Genomic DNA, 21,173 nt, shown 5'->3' with positions numbered 1-21,173 from the left:
TTATGGGTGCATGTGTGTTGGTACATGCACGTTTTAGCATTTTACATGAGTATAGGAGATAAGAGATAGCAGCATATCTGATTTACCCTTTGAATCATAACTACGTATCATACATGGACTGAAGGAACCAACCTATTGATATACAGTACTTTATTCTAAACAAGACAGTTTTTCAATAAAGCTGTTTACCAGGTTTGTTAATAGAACTACTCCATTCATATTCCCATTTTCATGCCATGGAACAGAGCCAAATCCAAGACGGCAGATGGTCCCTCCACACCAGTATTCAACCTCATACATTATATTTCTCTTGTGTTGTTGTGTTTTTCGTTTATCCTTGTAGGTAACTTCATGTTAACTTGGAGCCGGTTTTTTTTGTGGATATACAGTTCATGAGAGTAGATTCCAGTGAAGCATACACAAAGGTGATTCCCTTGTTTAAAACACCACAAATACACAGGACGTTTGTACTTATATAGTACTCTTGAATAAAAAAGCAACTGCAGAGACACAGAGTTGCATCTTTTCCCAGAAGATAAAGGAGTACACGTGTTAAATGCCAGTAATGCAAAGTAGTCCAGCATTTTAGTTCAGTATTACATTTCCATAAAGTTAGGAGACTTGCAAGAGAAAGATTAAAAAAACAGTAGGGTCAAAATTGATGCTGTAGGGGCCAAGATTTCCTTACACTTCACATAATTCAACCCAATAGTGTGTTTCATTAGACCCTGCCTGTGAATTTGTTGTCTGTAAGTACAAATTGAGATCCCTGGGTGATATACCTGGGTCACTTGAGTAATTTTCTCAAACTATACACGCAACTGTTTTCACTGGCTGTGTAGTACTCCCTGCACCTATTCAATTGAGATGCAAAATTGTTGGAGTGCCCCTTTAATGCTGGAACATTGGAGGCCCTGTAAACAGATTTCTTAGCTATCCTCTACCTCTCTCCTCCTCCATCTAGGAGAATGACAGTGATGAAACATTTCGTGATTGCAAACAGTTCCACACAATACACACAATATCCATTATTAAATTTTTCCAATTCCCCCTTCCTCATTAATTTAGCAGAGATGAGCATTTTAAGCCGATGGTACGATTTGTCTTGTAAGTGTGCACATTCCATGCGAGACACTGGAATCCGCTCTGTTCAAGCGTGGCTGTGTAAATGGCTGTTGTGGCTGGGAGGTCGGCATGTTGTGGCTGGCTGTGCCTGTCTCTCCTCAGCCAGCCTCTGTGTGTCCATGGGGGGCCATAGCTTGCTTTCTGTTGCTGGACGGTAGAGGTAACGGGTGTGAGAGCACCGGGGGACAGGAAAGTGGGGGTGCATACTTGCTCCTCATTGCCCCTCCATTATATGTGGTTGACCTATTTCAGCAGTGAGCAGCGGAGGAGGGGTGAAACAGGGAGGGGTACAGGGCAAAATCACAGGCTGACAGAAGTCCCCTGGTGAGTGGAGCTGGGCGTATGATTCCCTAATGCAGTCACCCCCAACACTCACACAAAACAAACACACACACACTATCTACTCTCCATCCCACTGAATATCTTTTCCTCTTAACACATCCATTAACAGGTGTGAGCTCTGTGCATGTTGGTGTATATGAGGCATGTGTGAGTGGGTTTCTGTGTTTTGTCTGTCTCTTAGATGTCGGACTATTAATCAATATGGCAATATTGTGTATATACCATATATTTTGTAATATGTTCTCTTGTGATAGCGTCATATTTTCTCAAATTCTAATGTATTGTAAAGTAAGTGAGCCTGTATCTCTTATAACTGCCATGTGTATACAGATGGATGACGACGTAAGGTGTTACAGAAAAAAGATGCTGGGTTACCAGGAACCATCAGAACAGTTTCTGAACAGCCTTCCTCCAAAAGATATTCCCTATTTGGTGTTTTGACGATAGCAGTAGAGAGCCATGTCTAACAAGTCAGTCCAAAATCTCCCATAGGTGCTCAACTGAGTTAAGATCTGGTAACTGATTCACAGCGTTTTCATACTCATCAAGCACTTAATTGAGCCCTTGTTCCTCGAACGGAAGCGTCCGCCTCATTATTTTTCTCCCCTCATTTACAGTATTAAGGTTTTGTGTGTCTATGGCCCTGGTCGCATGGAGTATCAAAATACATCTTGCCCGATCTGATCAAAAGTGGATAACTCTAAATAAAAGTATGAATGCACCCATGATCACGCAGTCCTCATTATGACATGGTTGGGTAGGCATGGGTCCACATATAAAAAATGGCTTTAATTTTTGCAGTATTCGTTTGGCAAGACAAAGTTCCCAAACACAAAAACAAAAGTGTCCATCTTGTTTCTTTTTTCTACCTCTCTCTGTTGCACTGATTTGTAATAGCGTACTATTGGTTCCAACTGGGTTTTTTTTTTTTTTTTTTTTTTTGTCTCTTGGTTTTTTATTCCCACAGAACAAATTTTCTTCCCACAAAATAAATTTAAAAAAAATGGGCAGTGGAATCTGATCATAAGTCGTCACTCAAGATATATTTGTGAGGTGCACTCTGGTTGCAGGTGTGAACTGCCATCAATCTTAGCGGCATATAGAAACAGTCCGGATATATCTGATGCTCTGACAGTAGGTTTGAACAGGGTCGCAGTGACAGTGTCTGTGTTTATGTGTGTGTAGACATGCATTCCTATGTTTACTTTCATACCATAAATAAACAGCACAATAACTGTATATACAACATTACTGCTCTTTTGTGGAGGCTCCCCTCCAATCCATTCAACCATGCTTACTCTATGAGCCGAAGGGAGAAAAGGGAGTGATATCAGTGAGCAGTGGCTAATCTGTCTTAGCAAGGATGCAATCGATCATCCAGGCTGGATATGGTGTATTGTGGACCTACTGTATTACTGTATAAGAGCCAATGTGAATATGATACTCTATCCAGTGTGTAATAACAGCTACAGTATGTTGTCATTTCTCTGTGGCCAATATTACAACGGACAGGAACTTTGTGAAATAGGCTGAAACAACAGCTTTCATGTTGTTCCTGTTGAAGCCAGTATAACAAGCCTGATACACTGATTTGCCTAATCTGTTTCACATAAAGTATGAGGTACTGGACTTGCAATTGTTTGACAGGTATCTCTTCTATGAAATGAAAAGGGGTAGATCCCTAAATGAACCAAGTGCATGCAAACCCACTCCAATGAGCCCTGAGTTAGCAGGTAGAGTCTTGACACACCCCCAAAACAACAAAGCCAAGACCCCACTGCAATTGTACATGCACCTACTGTAGCCTATGTTTGGCAACCAACATAGTGCAATTCCCCTTGAAAACTTATAAAGTACTTTTCATTTTAGGCATGAGCCCAGTAAGCATCCTGGCTACCCTCGAATAAACATGCAGGAAGAAACAGTAGAGGTATCTAAATACAAGTGGAAAATTCTACACCACAAAACTATTGTGAGGCAGCCAAACATGTTGTAATTCTTGCTGAATTCCTGTGCAGCTCAGCAAAAATGGCTTGTATGGCAAAATAAGTAATAAGTATAACTATTTCACAGTTGCAAGGATGAAAGCCCAATGAGATGAATGTTTATGATTGTGAATGTGAGCTGAATATCAAGTGTTCTCAGAAATGCAGATACAGTATGAGGAGCTGCATTAATTATTGTTTTAATTCACCGGAAAATATGTCTGCAGTTAAACCAGCTCAGCCTGATGCATGTGTGCAAGCATGGTGACGCTTGCTCTCCACTGAGATGAAGCCAAGCAGCTTGAATGCCTTATGATGTGTATGATCCATAGCAACTAATAGAAATAACTTGATAGGAAAATGAAGGTACCTGTTGAAAAAAAAAAAAAAAACGTATATCAGCTTTCATAATAATGTGATAATACTAATCACAGTTAGAACTAACACTTAGGTTTGTAGGAGTAAAATATAAAAACAAAACAAAAAAAGGAATGCAGTTGTCGTAAATTAACAGTAAAACACCATCTGATTTGATAGTGACAGCTGTTAGCATTTGCTGAGCAGTCTGTTGAGAAACACTGATTACTGATCAGTTGGTCAGGGTGGATTTAACAACGAGCCTTGTTAAAACTTACAGTAACACTAGCTGTGTTTTTGCTACAGAGAATTGCTACAATATTCTCAACATGTTTCTTTTTTAGATCCCCATCGTATGCTCTACAGTAAGTAAAGAATTAGCATGTTGTACAACAGAGAGCTTGTGTAACAGTATTAAGATTTTAACAGAATTACAGCCATATCAAATACTTGAGCTGCTGGGCTCAAAGCAGCATAATAAATTGCTGGAAAAGGGGATAGACTCTATGTTTTGTGTGTTTTTTTATGTCTGTGGTGCCATGTTCATGTGCATATTTGTGTGTGTCTGTGTCTGTGTGTGTGCTTGTCATAACCCTTAGGACCAGATTTAGAGTCATGTCTATTAGCTGGCTATTGCAGCCGGGGTGCTTGTTTTTATTATCAGCATCTTAACGGTGGTGTGTGTGTGTGTGTGTGTGTGTGTGTCATAACCCTTAGGACCAGATTTAGAGTCATGTCTATTAGCTGGCTATTGCAGCCGGGGTGCTTGTTTTTATTATCAGCATCTTAACGGTGGTGTCTGTGTTTATGTGTGTGTAGACATGCATTCCTATGTTTACTTTCATACCATAAATAAACAGCACAATAACTGTATATACAACATTACTGCTCTTTTGTGGAGGCTCCCCTCCAATCCATTCAACCATGCTTACTCTATGAGCCGAAGGGAGAAAAGGGAGTGATATCAGTGAGCAGTGGCTAATCTGTCTTAGCAAGGATGCAATCGATCATCCAGGCTGGATATGGTGTATTGTGGACCTACTGTATTACTGTATAAGAGCCAATGTGAATATGATACTCTATCCAGTGTGTAATAACAGCTACAGTATGTTGTCATTTCTCTGTGGCCAATATTACAACGGACAGGAACTTTGTGAAATAGGCTGAAACAACAGCTTTCATGTTGTTCCTGTTGAAGCCAGTATAACAAGCCTGATACACTGATTTGCCTAATCTGTTTCACATAAAGTATGAGGTACTGGACTTGCAATTGTTTGACAGGTATCTCTTCTATGAAATGAAAAGGGGTAGATCCCTAAATGAACCAAGTGCATGCAAACCCACTCCAATGAGCCCTGAGTTAGCAGGTAGAGTCTTGACACACCCCCAAAACAACAAAGCCAAGACCCCACTGCAATTGTACATGCACCTACTGTAGCCTATGTTTGGCAACCAACATAGTGCAATTCCCCTTGAAAACTTATAAAGTACTTTTCATTTTAGGCATGAGCCCAGTAAGCATCCTGGCTACCCTCGAATAAACATGCAGGAAGAAACAGTAGAGGTATCTAAATACAAGTGGAAAATTCTACACCACAAAACTATTGTGAGGCAGCCAAACATGTTGTAATTCTTGCTGAATTCCTGTGCAGCTCAGCAAAAATGGCTTGTATGGCAAAATAAGTAATAAGTATAACTATTTCACAGTTGCAAGGATGAAAGCCCAATGAGATGAATGTTTATGATTGTGAATGTGAGCTGAATATCAAGTGTTCTCAGAAATGCAGATACAGTATGAGGAGCTGCATTAATTATTGTTTTAATTCACCGGAAAATATGTCTGCAGTTAAACCAGCTCAGCCTGATGCATGTGTGCAAGCATGGTGACGCTTGCTCTCCACTGAGATGAAGCCAAGCAGCTTGAATGCCTTATGATGTGTATGATCCATAGCAACTAATAGAAATAACTTGATAGGAAAATGAAGGTACCTGTTGAAAAAAAAAAAAAAAACGTATATCAGCTTTCATAATAATGTGATAATACTAATCACAGTTAGAACTAACACTTAGGTTTGTAGGAGTAAAATATAAAAACAAAACAAAAAAAGGAATGCAGTTGTCGTAAATTAACAGTAAAACACCATCTGATTTGATAGTGACAGCTGTTAGCATTTGCTGAGCAGTCTGTTGAGAAACACTGATTACTGATCAGTTGGTCAGGGTGGATTTAACAACGAGCCTTGTTAAAACTTACAGTAACACTAGCTGTGTTTTTGCTACAGAGAATTGCTACAATATTCTCAACATATTTCTTTTTTAGATCCCCATCGTATGCTCTACAGTAAGTAAAGAATTAGCATGTTGTACAACAGAGAGCTTGTGTAACAGTATTAAGATTTTAACAGAATTACAGCCATATCAAATACTTGAGCTGCTGGGCTCAAAGCAGCATAATAAATTGCTGGAAAAGGGGATAGACTCTATGTTTTGTGTGTTTTTTTATGTCTGTGGTGCCATGTTCATGTGCATATTTGTGTGTGTCTGTGTCTGTGTGTGTGCTTGTCATAACCCTTAGGACCAGATTTAGAGTCATGTCTATTAGCTGGCTATTGCAGCCGGGGTGCTTGTTTTTATTATCAGCATCTTAACGGTGGTGTGTGTGTGTGTGTGTGTGTGTGTGTGTGTGTGTGTGTGTGTGTGTGTGTGTGTGTGTGTGTGTGTGTGTGTGTGTGTGTGTGCGCGCCCTTTATAATATCACTTCCTGCTCTCCCTCTACTAATCCCAGGGCTAAGATTTATTATTCCGCATTACATCTGCCTTGTCACATTAATTCAGCCATCACACAATCAAACCATTCATATCTGAGGTCTTGAGTAGATGGCTACATCTACCTTTATTCAGTTGAGCAGTAGGGTTGGGAACACAAGAGAGGATACAGTTCTAGAGAGTGAACATTCAAAGAAAAAGGAGAACTTCCTAGAACACTGTATGCCTTCTCATGGTTTCTCACCTTCAAGTTTGATTGACGAGAGGACGAGAACGAGATTTAAGAGGCCGGCGTGCGTGTGTGTGTGTGTGTGTGTGTGTGTGTGTGTGTGTGTGTGTGTGTGTGTGTGTGTGTGTGTGTGTGTGTGTGTGTGTGTCTCAGGGGAATAAGCATGCAGGCAGCCAGATTCAGTGACAGACATAGAGAATAGACTGCGCTCTGGGGACTGTGTCTCACACATTCTGACACACTTTCAGTCTGTAGTGTCCTTCAGATAAAGTGCTGCCAGGGATTTTGTGAGAAGAGGGTTGGTCTTCTGAGTGCTTCAGGATAGATGTGCGAGGTGTGCATGTGTGAAGTGTGTGTACATGTGTGGGGGGTGGTAGATCCACTTCTGCATAATGTCCTTCTTGTATTAAGAACACACAATGAATGACTAGATAACTGCAATAACAATTATCGTCAATATCTATCTATGCATTCGTGTTTATGTGTTTATGAGTTCTCTAGCATTGCATTTGTGTATGAAAATTGGTAGTTTAAACATCGTGGGCATCAGGAAAAAAATAATCAAGGAACTTTTTCACTGAAAAATGCTGCCTGCTTTGGACAAAAATGACGCTATGAGGGCAAGAGTGAACTGAAACAGTAAAGTTGTGGGTTGTACAGCTAAACAATGAGTAAAAAATTACCATAAATCTCTGTAAAGTCTGAGAAGTAGATGGGCAGCTTTCACTTTGCGACTCTCATGTCTTTTCAGGGTTGTAATGTGGCACAGAAAATGAATTAGTTATCATTAATTTTGTTTAATATTCAGCCTTCCTCCAGTTTGCAAAGCGCTTGCAATAAGGACTGCTGAGAGACTTTTCCTGCTGTCTCTTTAAATCAAGTTCTTTGTCTCTCTCAGTGTTAGGTCAAATCAGACACTGCAATATACATTTTTTTTTCAATACAGCTCTCTTGCTAGACACTAGGTGTGCTTGTAGACCATTTTGAGCTTTTGTTTTATCATGTAGTTTTTCCTCTTTGAATATCCTATCAAATATGAATACAACAGTTTGCAATTATAAGGCAGACACTTTACATTCATATTTAATTTTCTGCAGTTCTTTCTGTTGGTATAATAGTTATGTAGCTTACTGCGGATCATAGTTTTTCAGTGAGATGATCCTGTGTTCCTGTTGTCATCTCTCTGTTTGTATGTTTTGCACACTTGCGCTTTGGCCTTTCACTGGTGGTAGAATGGGGCTGCCCACTGCTCTGGGCCAATTAGCCAAAGTAGAGGCATCACATCAAGCTATTGGGCACAGTGAGGGGTCAGAGAGCACGACATCTCCACTGACAAGAACTGCTCCACTCCATGGCCCACCAGTCGGTTTGGTGTAGGGTGATGGCCCCGTCTGGCTTTGGGCACCCAGGGGTGTGACATGTGTCAAGTGAACGGGCATGCCAGTTTGTGGTAAAAGGACCAGTCATTATGACAGCAAGTGAAGTCAAGCAAGGGGCTTCTGCATGCAATGGCTGCAATGGCAGGGAGGCATGGGAGCATGACACACAGTCATATTGACACATGTCATTGAGGCTATGAAGCATAAAGACAGCAAACATTAAACCTGCTTGAAGTTAATTGGGGTTTGTATTGTACTGTCCATGTTTGAAGCCCTGTTGTACCTCTTTGGAAGGTGTTAGGTTGGACCCCCCCACTCCTTCTTTACACCATTTTCCTCTCTTGTCTCTCTTGCGGACTCTACTCAGAGAGTAATGTCTGCACCGTCCTGCACCGCACAGTAAATTAGTCCCGGGTGGTGACATGGTGCTTGCTGGGTAATTTGGACAATGGGGCGTTTGACAGCTCACCCATCACAGCTACAGCGCCCCAGGGAGCCACTACTCCTCCTGAGCTTTTCTCTCTCTCCTTGTGCTCTCCTCTCCTCGCATGGTGCTGATGGAGTGACTCTCTAAGTAGCAGCATCATTCTCCAATCAACCACCAAAATGGCTTTTCATCCAGGAGGGAGCAAATGGAGGGAGGGGAGGGGAGAGGGAATATACAGTGCAGAGAGAATGTTGGAAAACCATAACTGCTGGAGAGAGAGCAGAAAAACATTTAGAAAAAGCTGTAGGGAAACAGAGGTTGTGTTGCATGAGTAAGAGAGATAAAATAATAAAATCCCGAATTGAGAAAAAATAGATAAAAGATTTCCCCTTGGTCATGCATTAAAAAGCTTTCAATTAATAGCCACTTTAAGGATGTACAACTAACAGGTATACACACTAACAAAGTATGTGTAAGACACAATTAGAAAATGTATAACAGCTAAATGCTTTATTAGTTACAATGATAAATACATGTTTTTGCATCAAAGCATTGTGTCCTTTGCTCTGAGATGAAAGGTTTACATTTGTCTTTAAACAGACGGTATACGTTGACCTTTCTCTTGCAGTCACTGTGTACTGTGTTTATGTTAACACCCGTAATTTGCAAAAAGAATACAACACATGGTCTGGCATTGTCTCTTGAACAGTTAAACAGATTTCAAGAAAGATCTCTCATCCCAACCTTTATACAGAATTCTCTTACTTATTATCTGTTAGTCATGAATTGAAAAAGGTGGCTGCCCATTATTACTTGGATCATTATTTTCTTTTAATTGCAAAAATGCTAATTAGTCTGTGTCCTGATTATCATAAATATTAGAAAAAGGGATTTTATTACAAAATCTGAATTAAAAATACCATATCCAGAGCAAACACTTGGTTTTTAATTTATAGATTTCTTTTATTTCAGCAGAATTCTGTACATTTTTTGCAACTCATTTGCATTTCCTCTCCATTTGTCTCTTCAGTTTCTATTACCAGAAGAAATATCTGACTAGTCTTTGTTTGCCAGAGGACCTTGATTGCAGGGCTGAAAAGTGTGTTCACAGCAACTTTTAGATATGTGGGGACGTAAAATCTGGTCAAGAATCCATTTAAACTTCTACTTTATAAAGTTTAGAAAATTGGTAAGAAATTAAAATGATAAAACTTAATTATCATGATACTTTGACCTTGCCTTTCCTGGCACTGTGATGTGGCTGGACAGACAGTGGCCAAGGCCTAGCATGACCCTGGCAACCACCAGCTGCCTCCTGCCAGAGTGCAGCCAGAGAGGACCGAGTGAAGGTCAGGGATAAGAACCAGAGAGAACATGTAAACATCCCCAATGAGAAAGACATGACTGGATGTGCAAAGACAGGAAGAGAGAAACAGGACTGTGCTCTGAAGTTAATTACACAACTTAATGATTGCTTTTACTAAGTATGTTGCTTTGATATTGGATTATCCTCTTTTTTGTCCACTTAATAAGCTAAGATGGGGGGGGGACTCAGGGTACTTTTTATTGCATTAATTTCTTAGTGGATAGATTTTAAATGCTTATATCCAGACCCACTCCTCGGTACAACAACTGCTTTCTTCTCAGCTGCCTGTTTGCACTTTACTGCAGTGGGCTAAATCAATTTGTGCAGATTCTTTTTTCCAATTACATCACATTCTCTGGTAAAGATAAGACCCAAGAACTGGACCTTTCTATAATGCCCCGATTGAATTATTCATTTGGTTTATTTGGTGGCTTTAGTGTGCAGGAACTCTCTGCATTGTGATTCTGGTCTGCAATGGAATGACCATGAGCGGTGAACTGATTGGTAGGTTAATGTTGGAGCCATCTGACTTTTAACTTTAGGGAATGTCCATTGTTTTTCTTGACTTCTCCTCCCCTGCTAGGTTGTATGATGGCAGGATTCCCTAGAGATGAAATATGAATGTGCTTAGCACGCCCCAGCAGAGAAGTTCAGATAAGACAGGGCAAGGGAGGGGTCACTGGTCCCTAACAGTAATCAATAAATACCTGCTGCAGCCAAGCGTTAGATAGGGCCCTGCAGACAATGTGTGTAGACACATTAGTGTATATAAAGCACTCGGCTGGAAAGACACATTGGAGTGGAAGGACGCCTGTATTCATTTTGCCCGTTTCTCATGGAGTTTCTAAAGGATTTTGCTTTTAAAACAACAGCCATACATATTGATTTAAGCCACTGGGATGTATGGGTCTTTACTTAATCCAATACTAACATGTATTGACTAGGGGAGGTCGTTACCATTGATTCATGTTCATTCAATATAATGGGTCGGTGTGCTCAAAGCTCATTTATAGGTAGATCTGATTGACAGTCTATTTATCCTGCTTCAATTGACATGGCAGCTGAGTGGTTTATTACTCTTCTTGACCACTCAGCTGCAAACCACCTCTTTTCCTTCCCCATAGCCGCATAGCAAAACATTTCCTAGTAAAACTCCCTGTTGTCTAGCTATCTAGCCAACCACTTACCAATCTTTGTCTTTCTGTTGGGAATGTATATGTGAATGATGACAAGGATGAGTGGAAAGAAAGGTGAAAGGGAGAAGTAAAGAGAGGAGGGTGAAGAGGACAAATAGGAAAAAAACAGGAATGAAGTGGGAGAAGATTTATGCCAGTGTTCATCCTTGTTCATGCTTGACTCTCCCCTGATGGAAGGGAAACATAGACCCCAGTGATACAGTGCTTTTCCTTGGACAATAAAAGAGAGCTTATCTTGCACATTGGTGTCAGTGGCCAGCATTCAAAAGCTGTTATCGCAGACACTCACATGCAATATATGATAAAAGAAATATTGTCTTACAAATATTCAGCAGAAGTATGCAGGACAGGAAAACAAGTGATAGATCCACTATAGTACTGTTTATACAGTATGTACAGCACACATAGAGTGTATAGTGTATAATCTGTATGTACTGTGGGAATACATTTTTATATTTATCAATATCACATCTATCCATCTCTATCTGTTTGTATCTCTGTTAACTTGTTAAAATATTAAAAACAATTCCATTAAAGCTGTATTTATCAGTCGGTGTGGATGGCCACATACCTTTATAGACCCAATCATCAACAACCGAAACGATGGTGAGAAAAAAACAATTAGGAGCAATAAAACAATTTAGAAATTCAAATTTGTCTCTCATTGTACAACTTTTATGTCATGTAAGCATTTGAAGTCTTAGGATTTTAAAGCAATGATAAAGTTGTCTGATAGCCTGTTTTTTCTGTTGAGCATAGTTGGAGCCGTTTGTAGATCTTGGTGGAGTAGATGACCAGGTCCTGTGTGACTGTGGTTTCCATTGTCTGTTGGTTATATCAGTCTTGTGTTGACAGAAGAATGTGCTGTTATGAATGGTAAAGTATGTGGCCTATTCTTTTTGTAAATTCATGTATACACTAGGTTCTCTGTAGATAGTCTATACTGCATCTTTGTGGTCCAGCTCCAACACCAATGTCAGTAAAACGTACATTACAGTGTCTTAACAGTGTCTTTAATAGTGTTGGCATATCAAATATTTCAGAAAAAGCTTCCTAAACAAGCCATGTTGCTTTATTTTTGGATGGATTTGAATGATTTTTCCTCTGTGATCTTCATTAAAACACTAGAGATGCATTCACAATGTTGTTGGTGGCTAAATGCGTAATAATCCTCTCGTGTGCGTTGCCTTGAAATGCCTCTTCTCTTCTCTGTGGAGACATGTAGGAAGATTTACAGATAGATTTCTACATCTAAAATTGGCAAATTTCCAGAGGATCTTTCATGGAAAATCGACTTTGGCTCCTGGGGAGACATAATGTCAACGTGTGAAGTCACAGTGCATTTACGGTCTGAAGGAATTTGTGAAAAGTCATTTAGCAAAGGACAAACTCATCGCAGCCAGGACACTGACTCAATGTCTAATATATTGTTGATGTCCTGCTGTCAGTTTTCACTGTTTTCAGCACAATAAACCTCATTAATGAGACTAATGAAATGATTGTCCAGGAATGGTGGTATACTGATTGCAGAGTTGAGGAGTAATAATGCTTTAGGAGGTATTACTGTAGCGCCTTTCATGGTATACTTGAGCCTCATTTGCCGGATGATTCTTTATACAGCCAGCTAGTGATTATTTCCAATGGAAACTATTGATGAAAGCTAGTCAGCCACTGCCACTGCTGCCACTGTTGTGTCTAAGATTCACTGAGGCGAAGGTTACACAGACAACATTAAAGGAAAATACTGTCAGTACAAACTTGTAGACGAGATGAGGAGCACAGGAAACTGTGCTAATTGGACAGGTCATTTTGGTCTCGGCGAGCTGTTTACCACTTACTCAATAGACCAAAGTGCTACAGGTTGCACACTCTAACCTAACAAATTTGATGTGAATTTCTGTGTGTGTGTGTCTCGTGTAGGAGTTGCGCACTTTTCTATGCAACAGTTTATGTATTTATGTAACAGTCATTCTTTTTTTAGCTCAAGATGTGCCTCTTTGTGCACATCTTTTGGGTGTATGTCTCATCTCTGAGACTGAGTTTTAATATGTAGCTGTGCCAGCATTATGAGCCTGGTTTGACTTTGATTTGCTCATGTCGAAAATGTAATCATCCCTTAATATTGCTCCACTCCCACAGCTATTGGAGTTGACTTAAGCCAAAGAGGGGCTGATTGCCAAGACCTTCTCATACCTCTCTTCATTCCCAATTGCTAAGCTTGGGTTAATGTGATTATTTCTGATCCTTCTTTAAATTGCACTTTTCCGGCCATTTGGTCCTGTACCTGATGAATTCATTGACAATGCAAGAATTCATTAAATTTATTTTGAGGGAAATATGAAGTTCATTTATCTTTAAAACGTTTTCTAGATGGGATGTGGAACTAATATAAAATTCAACTAATATTCAATTTGAGTCTTAAAATATTCACAAATAAGAGTTACAATATGAATTAGAAAAACTCACCCCAATTACAGAGCAAAATACAATTTGAATAAAAGTGCTGCAAGGACATATTTCATTAAATTTTAAACACTTAATATGGAATACAGAAATTATCTGATTAAACTCAAGCCACAGAATTACAGATGCTTGAAAAAAAAATCCATATTGTTTATGAAACAGTGGAGGCATGTCATATTAATGTTCCTTGTAAAGGGATATGACACTGAAAAAGAGAGAAAAGTATTTCATAATGCATATTTGGTCTGTATAAGTATGGTAATATGTTCTGCACTTGTTGACTATTAGGTTTGTTATTACACAAACTGTAGCTTTGTGTATCCACAAAGACTGCATCGTGTTGAACGTGGCGATGCCTAAACCTCTAAACTATTCTATCGTGAACCATCTTCTCATTGCATATGAAGGAAGGCAGTGGGAGGGGGAGCCAGAAAAAACGCAATGTTTCTCTTTGAGCTTCTTCAATACGGAGGGAGGAGGGAAGTGCTGGGATGCTAGGTGTTGGGAGAGAGGTGGGGGGTTGGGTGGGAGGGTGTGGGATGGGTGATATGGGTGGGGGGGTCAGTAAGAGTCTTTCATTTTGTCATGTGGCCTGTTTTTTTTTCATTTCTGGGCTGATTTTTCACTTGAGGGCTAGTTCCATTCACTTGAATGTATTATTTCTCGCACTGAGGAAGTGCATGAATTTGAATATCTGTGAGCGAGTTTGTGTGTGTCTCTGTGCGCATTAATGCTTGTGTGGGTGTATGTGTGTGAGCATAAGGGAGCCACGCTTTCATGGCTGTCTCAGATCTGTCTGCCTCACTGTTCGACAGAGCAAGGGAGCCAGGAGGGAGAGAGAGATGGAGAGATAATGGGAATGGAGGGTGAACGAAGGCTAACACAACCTTTAATGAGTTTCCTTGGCTCTCTTTGCCTGTTTCTGGGTCAGGGTCCCCTGGCTGAGGAAGTGGGTGGACTGAGGACTATGGAGCAGAAAAGAACAGACTATGCCAAGGTCTGCTGAAATAGACTTCTAGATTAAAGAGTCATCACCTACATAAAGACATAAAGGATGAAAAGCTTGACACTATCGCAAAGTTTTTTCTTTTTTCCTCCTTAGACAGCAGACGATGAAAGTTGATCAGCTAATGATCGTGTTTCAACTCTTCATTGTACCCACACAAACGCAAACTGTGAAAAGAGGCGGTTTCTCTTAAAGGTCAGAGTTTACTTGCAGCTTAACTGCCTCTACTCAATTAGCAGCAGATTAGGAGGCATGGGAAGAGAGAAGCAAGTTTGAACTTTTTCTGATGAAAAGCAGTCACACTCACAAACATAGCAAAAAGAGCATTCACCAGCATCAAACACACACACACACACACACACACACACACACACACACACACACACACACACACACACACACACACACACACACACACACACACTCAACACTTTCATAACAGAATATAGACAAACTCCTCCTCCACCGTGGTGAGGATGACTTTGGTCATTTTCTGATTGGCTCCCCCTGCCCTTTCATTTCCTAGCAATCTGCTTCAATCTGCGGCAGGTATTGAGGGAGAGATAACATTAGAGAGACATCGAGGGGAGATATCTGCTCAGCCGAGACATTATTTAGTGCTCCCAAAGCATCCAGGAGGCAACCTCTGTCAGACAACAAGGCTCCAGTGTGTCCACACAGGACAGGGAGGCGGGTAGATAGAGGGACATGGAAGAATTACTGATGAGCTGATAAACTCTTTTGTTATCCGAACAGTCTTCCTTCCAATTTCTGTCCTCTTGTGCTATGTTTCTGTCTGCCTAGCCAACTCCATTTTGATGTCTCAATCTATGTCTGTCGGGGCTGAGATACTTTCACCGTCTCTCTCTGTTCTTCCTCTTTCTCTATTTCTCTTTCTCTCACCTTCTGTTTCCCACTGTATCTCCGACTCTATTACTCTGCCTTCGTTCTTCCACACTTCTGAATAATTGATGTCTACCGGTTCGATGGTAAGAATAGAACAGTTCTGGAGGTGACAAATGGGGTGGCGACTAGACCTCATCCTCCTCTCTTCAAAGAGTTAGAAAGTTAGCTGTGTTCGCTCGTGGGTGTGTATGCCCATATATTTGTGTGCTTGCAATGTTTTGTGCCACTGTGAGCATTTGTTCATGTTTGTGTGTGAACGAGTGCGCATACTCATGCAGTTGTGTGTATGTGATTTAAGACAGGGAGATGAAAGGGAGTTGTAATTACAGGGAAGCGTATCTGTCTACTGCAGAAGTATCCGAGGAATGGCACAAACTGGGCCAAAAGCCTGAGGTCATTAGATCTGCTGCATGTGTGTGTGTGTGCATGTGTGCATGTGTCTGTGATCTGGTGAGTGTGTGAGGGAGAGAGAGAGAGAGAGAGTGAGAGAGACAAAAGTAAAGAGACACAGCGAGCGCGAGAGAGAAAATGGGAGACAGAGAGAGATCAGCTTATAACTTCAGTTCCTCAGAGTCAACCTCTGAACTCTGCTTCTCATTATTGGCTCTGCCTCCCTCATGTCTCAGCAGTAGCTGGTTGTGGTTAGACCAAGCAAGGCCCGGTTTCTGTAAATCCACGCAGCCTTATTGCCTGAGAGGAATCCCAGAATTTCCTGCTCACCAAAATACACTTGTGTAAACATTCCTCAATATCAAATGATAGGGATTTCACTGTGTACTGTGTGAATGGATAATCCCATGCAAAGACTGTGGTTATAATACACTGTCCCACTGTCTCTTGTCTGCTTTCCTTTCTGTCCCTCTCTCTCTTTATGGGGCTTCCTGCCTCTTCTCACTCCCTCCATCTTGTTGCCATCTCTCTCTTCACAGTTGAGGATGACTTCATTGGCCTCGGTGAGCTGCCGGAAACTTTCCCTTCAGACCCCCCGGAGCCACTGCCCGTGTTTTTGATGGAACCAGAGGAGGCCTACATTGTCAAGAACAAGCCAGTGAATTTATACTGCAAGGCCACACCTGCCACCCAGATCTACTTCAAGTGCAACAGCGAGTGGGTTCACCAGAAGGAGCACACTGTGGAGGAGCGGGTGGATGAGAACTCTGGTCAGTGAAAAGATTTTTTTACAGAATCCATTTCCAAATGCATTCTGTATGCTGACCAGATTATGTTTTTATTAATATAACAAAGAATGGTTCATCTTGGAAAATGTTCACTGTCAATGCAAGGTTTTTCAATGTATATTGGATGTGTATTATTAGTTTCCCCCACAATATCACTCCTGTTTTATGGTTATTTTTAGGAAACACAAAGCAGTTGGTTAAGGTTAGTGAAAATTTAGTCTTGTTTAAATATTGAAAAGTCAATGTTAACTTGAAGCATGAGACAGGATACATTAACTTTTTCATATTTAACCAAAAGCCTGATCAAGTACTTAAGTAGTTAGAACTTGACGACATAGGCAAAGTAGGATGCGAAACCCAGTCACCAGTGTCAAAGTCTGGTGTTTTGTATGCCCAAACATTCACCTCAACCTCCGCATCACACTTCCTCTTTCGGCAAAAATGTTGCGAGTCATCATAAGTCAAGTACAAAATTAGTACCATATAATCATAATTTATATAAGTTAGGGTTGATCAAAGCATACATACATATTTTACATGCTCGCAAAAATGTGTCCAAACACACAATGGCTTGTCTGGTTATCACTTTTACAGGCCAGTATATATTGGATCATCATGTGGGATCACATTATTTTCTAGAAATGGCTTCACTAAGAGGGTCTCAGTGAGGACATCTTTCCTTTCTTTTGGCACACAAGCACCACCACTTCTGTGGCGTGTATGACTTTGAGTGTGCAGGTGTGTGTTCATGTACATGTTTGTGAGGTTCTAGAGGAAGTGAAGGTAGTGAAGCACCAGCAGGGTTGTTTTCAACAGAAATCAGCCCCTGAAGGCAACAGAGCCATTATAGCACAACAGCCCAGCACTGATTGGCTGCATTCAGCTGCTGTATTGGAAATTGAGTTCTCTCTGTCGCCCACAGGTACCAATCACATTGCATTTACCCTTTTTATCCCACTGTTTTGCCAGACCAGTCTGCATGGTCACACACAGACGCACTGACAGCTGCTCCTTCACTTAAATATGAATGCCTCAGCATGTAAGCACACACTTAGATACACTTCAAGGATTGGCAAGCATTACATGTTGTATCTGAGGTATTTAATAAAAATACCTCTCAAGTGCTGTTTCTTTGAACTGTATGAAAAGCATTAAAGACAACAACCAACACATATACAAAGGAGTGTTTCAGCATAGGTACAAAATACAAAAGCAGATACACAGATACACAGATACAGAGTGTTACAGCTAGCACAAATATAAATGGAGTTGAAAAAACAACCTGAATCCCAGCCTGAGATCATTTCATTGCAACCTAGTGTACTTTAGGAAGAATACACAGATCTAAGGATGTGTTTCATGGTTATGATTATGACAAAGAAAAGGGTTAAGGTAGCAGTGGCTCTTAGCCTATGTGTCAGAAGGTTTTGTGCTAAAAGCATCAACATGGAAAACAACCCACACATTATACGTGCACCCACTCTACACAGCCATATCCACAGGCTATTTACTGCACAGATATTCATTCATTTATGCTCTTGCACCCCACAAGTGCGGATGCACACACACACACACACACACACACACACACACACACACACACACACACACACACACACACACACACACACACACACACACACACACACACACCACCACTAGAGCCCAGTGGATGTGTGTAGCCTCTCTCTGCCCACTCCATTGCTCTCTGATTTCCCCAGATTGACAGAAAAGGAACACCGATAGAAACTGGCCAACCTGGTCAATACCACTGATAGTGTAGCCCTGAAGAAATTTGATCTCTTTCTCTCCACATTCCTCGCTTCCTCCCCCTTTGTTTCTCTTTTTCTTTGTCCTCTGTCTATGTCTTACTTTCATGTTGGCAAGGATTTATGATCTTATGAAAATAAGATGAAATGACAGATAATGAGTTTAAGCGAGTGCAAGAGACTGAGAGAGAGTGAGGACAGAAACTGCAGATGTTGGTGTTCATTTAGGCTACAGGCTGCATCCATTTCATCCTTATCCAGATGTTTGACTTGAATGACAATTAAGTTGCCGTCCACTTCAGAGACTGTACATACACAAGAAAAACATTGTACAGCTGTTTGTGTGTGTGTGTGTGTGTGTGTGTGTGTGTGTTTTGCTTGTTTTTGGCGCTTTAAATAGAATAGTGGTCTCTAAAAGCTTGACAAGGGTTTTAGAAATGTCCTTTTTACAGTATTTTTGTCTCATCAAGGGTGAAATACAGTGCCAATAAAAAAGCATTCACCCCCTTGGAAGTTATCATGTTTTATTGTCTTACAAAATTGAATCACACTATATTTTTGACACTGATCAACTGAAAAAAGACAATTTAATGTCAAAGTGAAAACAGATCTCTACAAAGTGATCTAAATTAATAACTATAAATAAAAATATAAAATACAAGTCACTGAGCATCACTTGGAGTACAGTTAAATCAGTCAGTAAGTCAGTAAGAAATGTAAAGAGTATGGTACAGCAGTAATTCTGCTTACAGCAAGATGTCCTAAAAAACTGAGGTGGCGTGTAAGAAGAAGACTAGTGACAGAAGCCATCAATAGACCTATGACAGTTCTTAGGGAGTTACAAGCTGAGCAAGGGCTCAGATTGGAAAGACTGTGCATTCAACAACAGTTGCCCAAGTGCTTCAATACAGCTTTATTGTTATAAAAATAACACTCACAAAACATCTTGGTTACGGTTTGCCAGGAGACACGTGACAGATTCAAATCATATGTAAGAAGGTTATACAGTGTTATGACACCTAAACTGAGCTTTTTTGGCATTCATACTGAGTCCAGATGTCAATCCAATCGAGTATTTGGTGCTTGACTTGAAAACGCTGTTAACCCATGATTCCTCGTTCAACCAGACAGAGCTTGAGCAGTTTTGTAGAGAAAAAAGGGGGAAAATAGCAGTGTCAAGATGTGCAAAGCTGATAAAGGCCTATTCACACACACACTAAAGGCTATAATTGCTGCCAAAGGTGCATCTAATAAATACTGACTTGGAGGGGGTGAATACTTATACAAACAGTTATTTTCTATTTTATAATTGTAATTAATTCAGATCAGTTTGTGGTGATTCGTTTTCATCTTGAGATTAAAGGGTCTTTTTTCTGTTGATCAGTGTCACATTTAATCTAATCTGATTCAGTGCTTTAACACAATAAAACACAACTTTCAAAGTGGCTGAATAGCTTTTATGATGCAAATAACAATGATTTCTAAGTGTCATGAAAAAAGAAGAATTTGTGCACCATCATCAGTTGCAATGTAATCAGCAAAATTGGACTTGATTTACTGTTAGCCTTTCTGTATACAATGTTCTTTACAGCACGAAACAACTCACCAGCACCTGCTGTCCACAATGGCTTTTCAGACACCCCACGCCAGTATATGTACCGCCCAAAGGCTTTTTAATCCAGTGGATGTGATACGCTGTGGGCAACATGGAGCACAAGTGACACGTAAGCACTTGAGACAAAAAAACCCCACAAAAGTACATATAGTACATAAAACTGATTACCATCTCAAGTGGTGTAATTGGACATTATCATTTTCTAAGGAGCAGGTGATTACATTTAGAAAATAATAGACCATTTGATTGCATGTGATTATCCTTTGAGCTGCAGCCAGTTAACACAATAAAAAAAATCTGAGAAAATATGTTCTTGTCCCAAAAAAATAAATGAAATAACAAATAAAAGGAGAAGGAAAAAGTTTTATTTACAGAGTTGACTGAATTGTCGTTGCACCTGTGTAAAAGAGTTGTTTTGTTGTTTAAGTTCAGCTGGGCAGCGGAGGGAAGGTGAGGCAGTCTGATGTGAACTGAGACCTGTTTTTCATGAAATAATGGGGATATACATGAAAAGAAGCCATAGATTCAGATCATGTGTTTAAAATGTCACTTACCAGGAAGCAGGAATGAAAAAAGTGGTGGGAAAGAATAAAGGCGGATGACAACTAGCCTTCTCACCAGTTATGATTTAGCTTTAGATAATCATCCTGCTGTCATCTGAACACTGTAGCATTTACCTTCCAGTGTTGAGGGCAGGTTATAGTCTCTTGTGAGCAGAAAGGGCATTGATCTGAGCAAATAAGCAGCAAATTAATTATGAGTAGGTACAGCTAGTGTAATATACACTGGAGACAGCTTGTCACTCTCTTTGAGATATTAGTTAGGAGATCAAACAGGAGTACTCTCCATCTGGCCTGATAATCAGAGCACTTACTCCCTCCCTCCTCTATCTCTCCCTCAATGACCAATGCCTCTTCCTCTGCCTGGCTGGTCTGATCAATAATGTTAGCCAGTGCTAACACTAAGGAGCTAGGCTAGCTCACTTTAATGACCACATTAATAATGAATCATCTCCATTGAGGCGCCCTACTTCAGCCAGCTATTAATGGGACACATTGTAGAAT

General features: G+C 40.4%; 1 protein-coding gene across 1 annotated transcript in view; it reads left to right on the top strand.

Moving 5' to 3' along the window:
- The window catches only part of unc5c (unc-5 netrin receptor C), a 114,824-nt gene that overhangs the window by 47,606 nt on the left and 46,045 nt on the right, over positions 1 to 21,173 (top strand). Inside the window, exon 2 of the mRNA XM_040156516.1 lies at positions 16,477 to 16,707. Coding sequence (XP_040012450.1) covers positions 16,477 to 16,707 — 231 coding nt within the window. The remainder of the gene's footprint in view (positions 1 to 16,476; positions 16,708 to 21,173) is intronic.

Source organism: Xiphias gladius, chromosome 20 (genome assembly GCF_016859285.1).
Source record: "Xiphias gladius isolate SHS-SW01 ecotype Sanya breed wild chromosome 20, ASM1685928v1, whole genome shotgun sequence".
Lineage (NCBI taxonomy): Eukaryota > Metazoa > Chordata > Actinopteri > Istiophoriformes > Xiphiidae > Xiphias > Xiphias gladius.
Note: the sequence above shows the minus strand (reverse complement) of the source record. Positions and strands in the feature narration are given on the sequence as shown.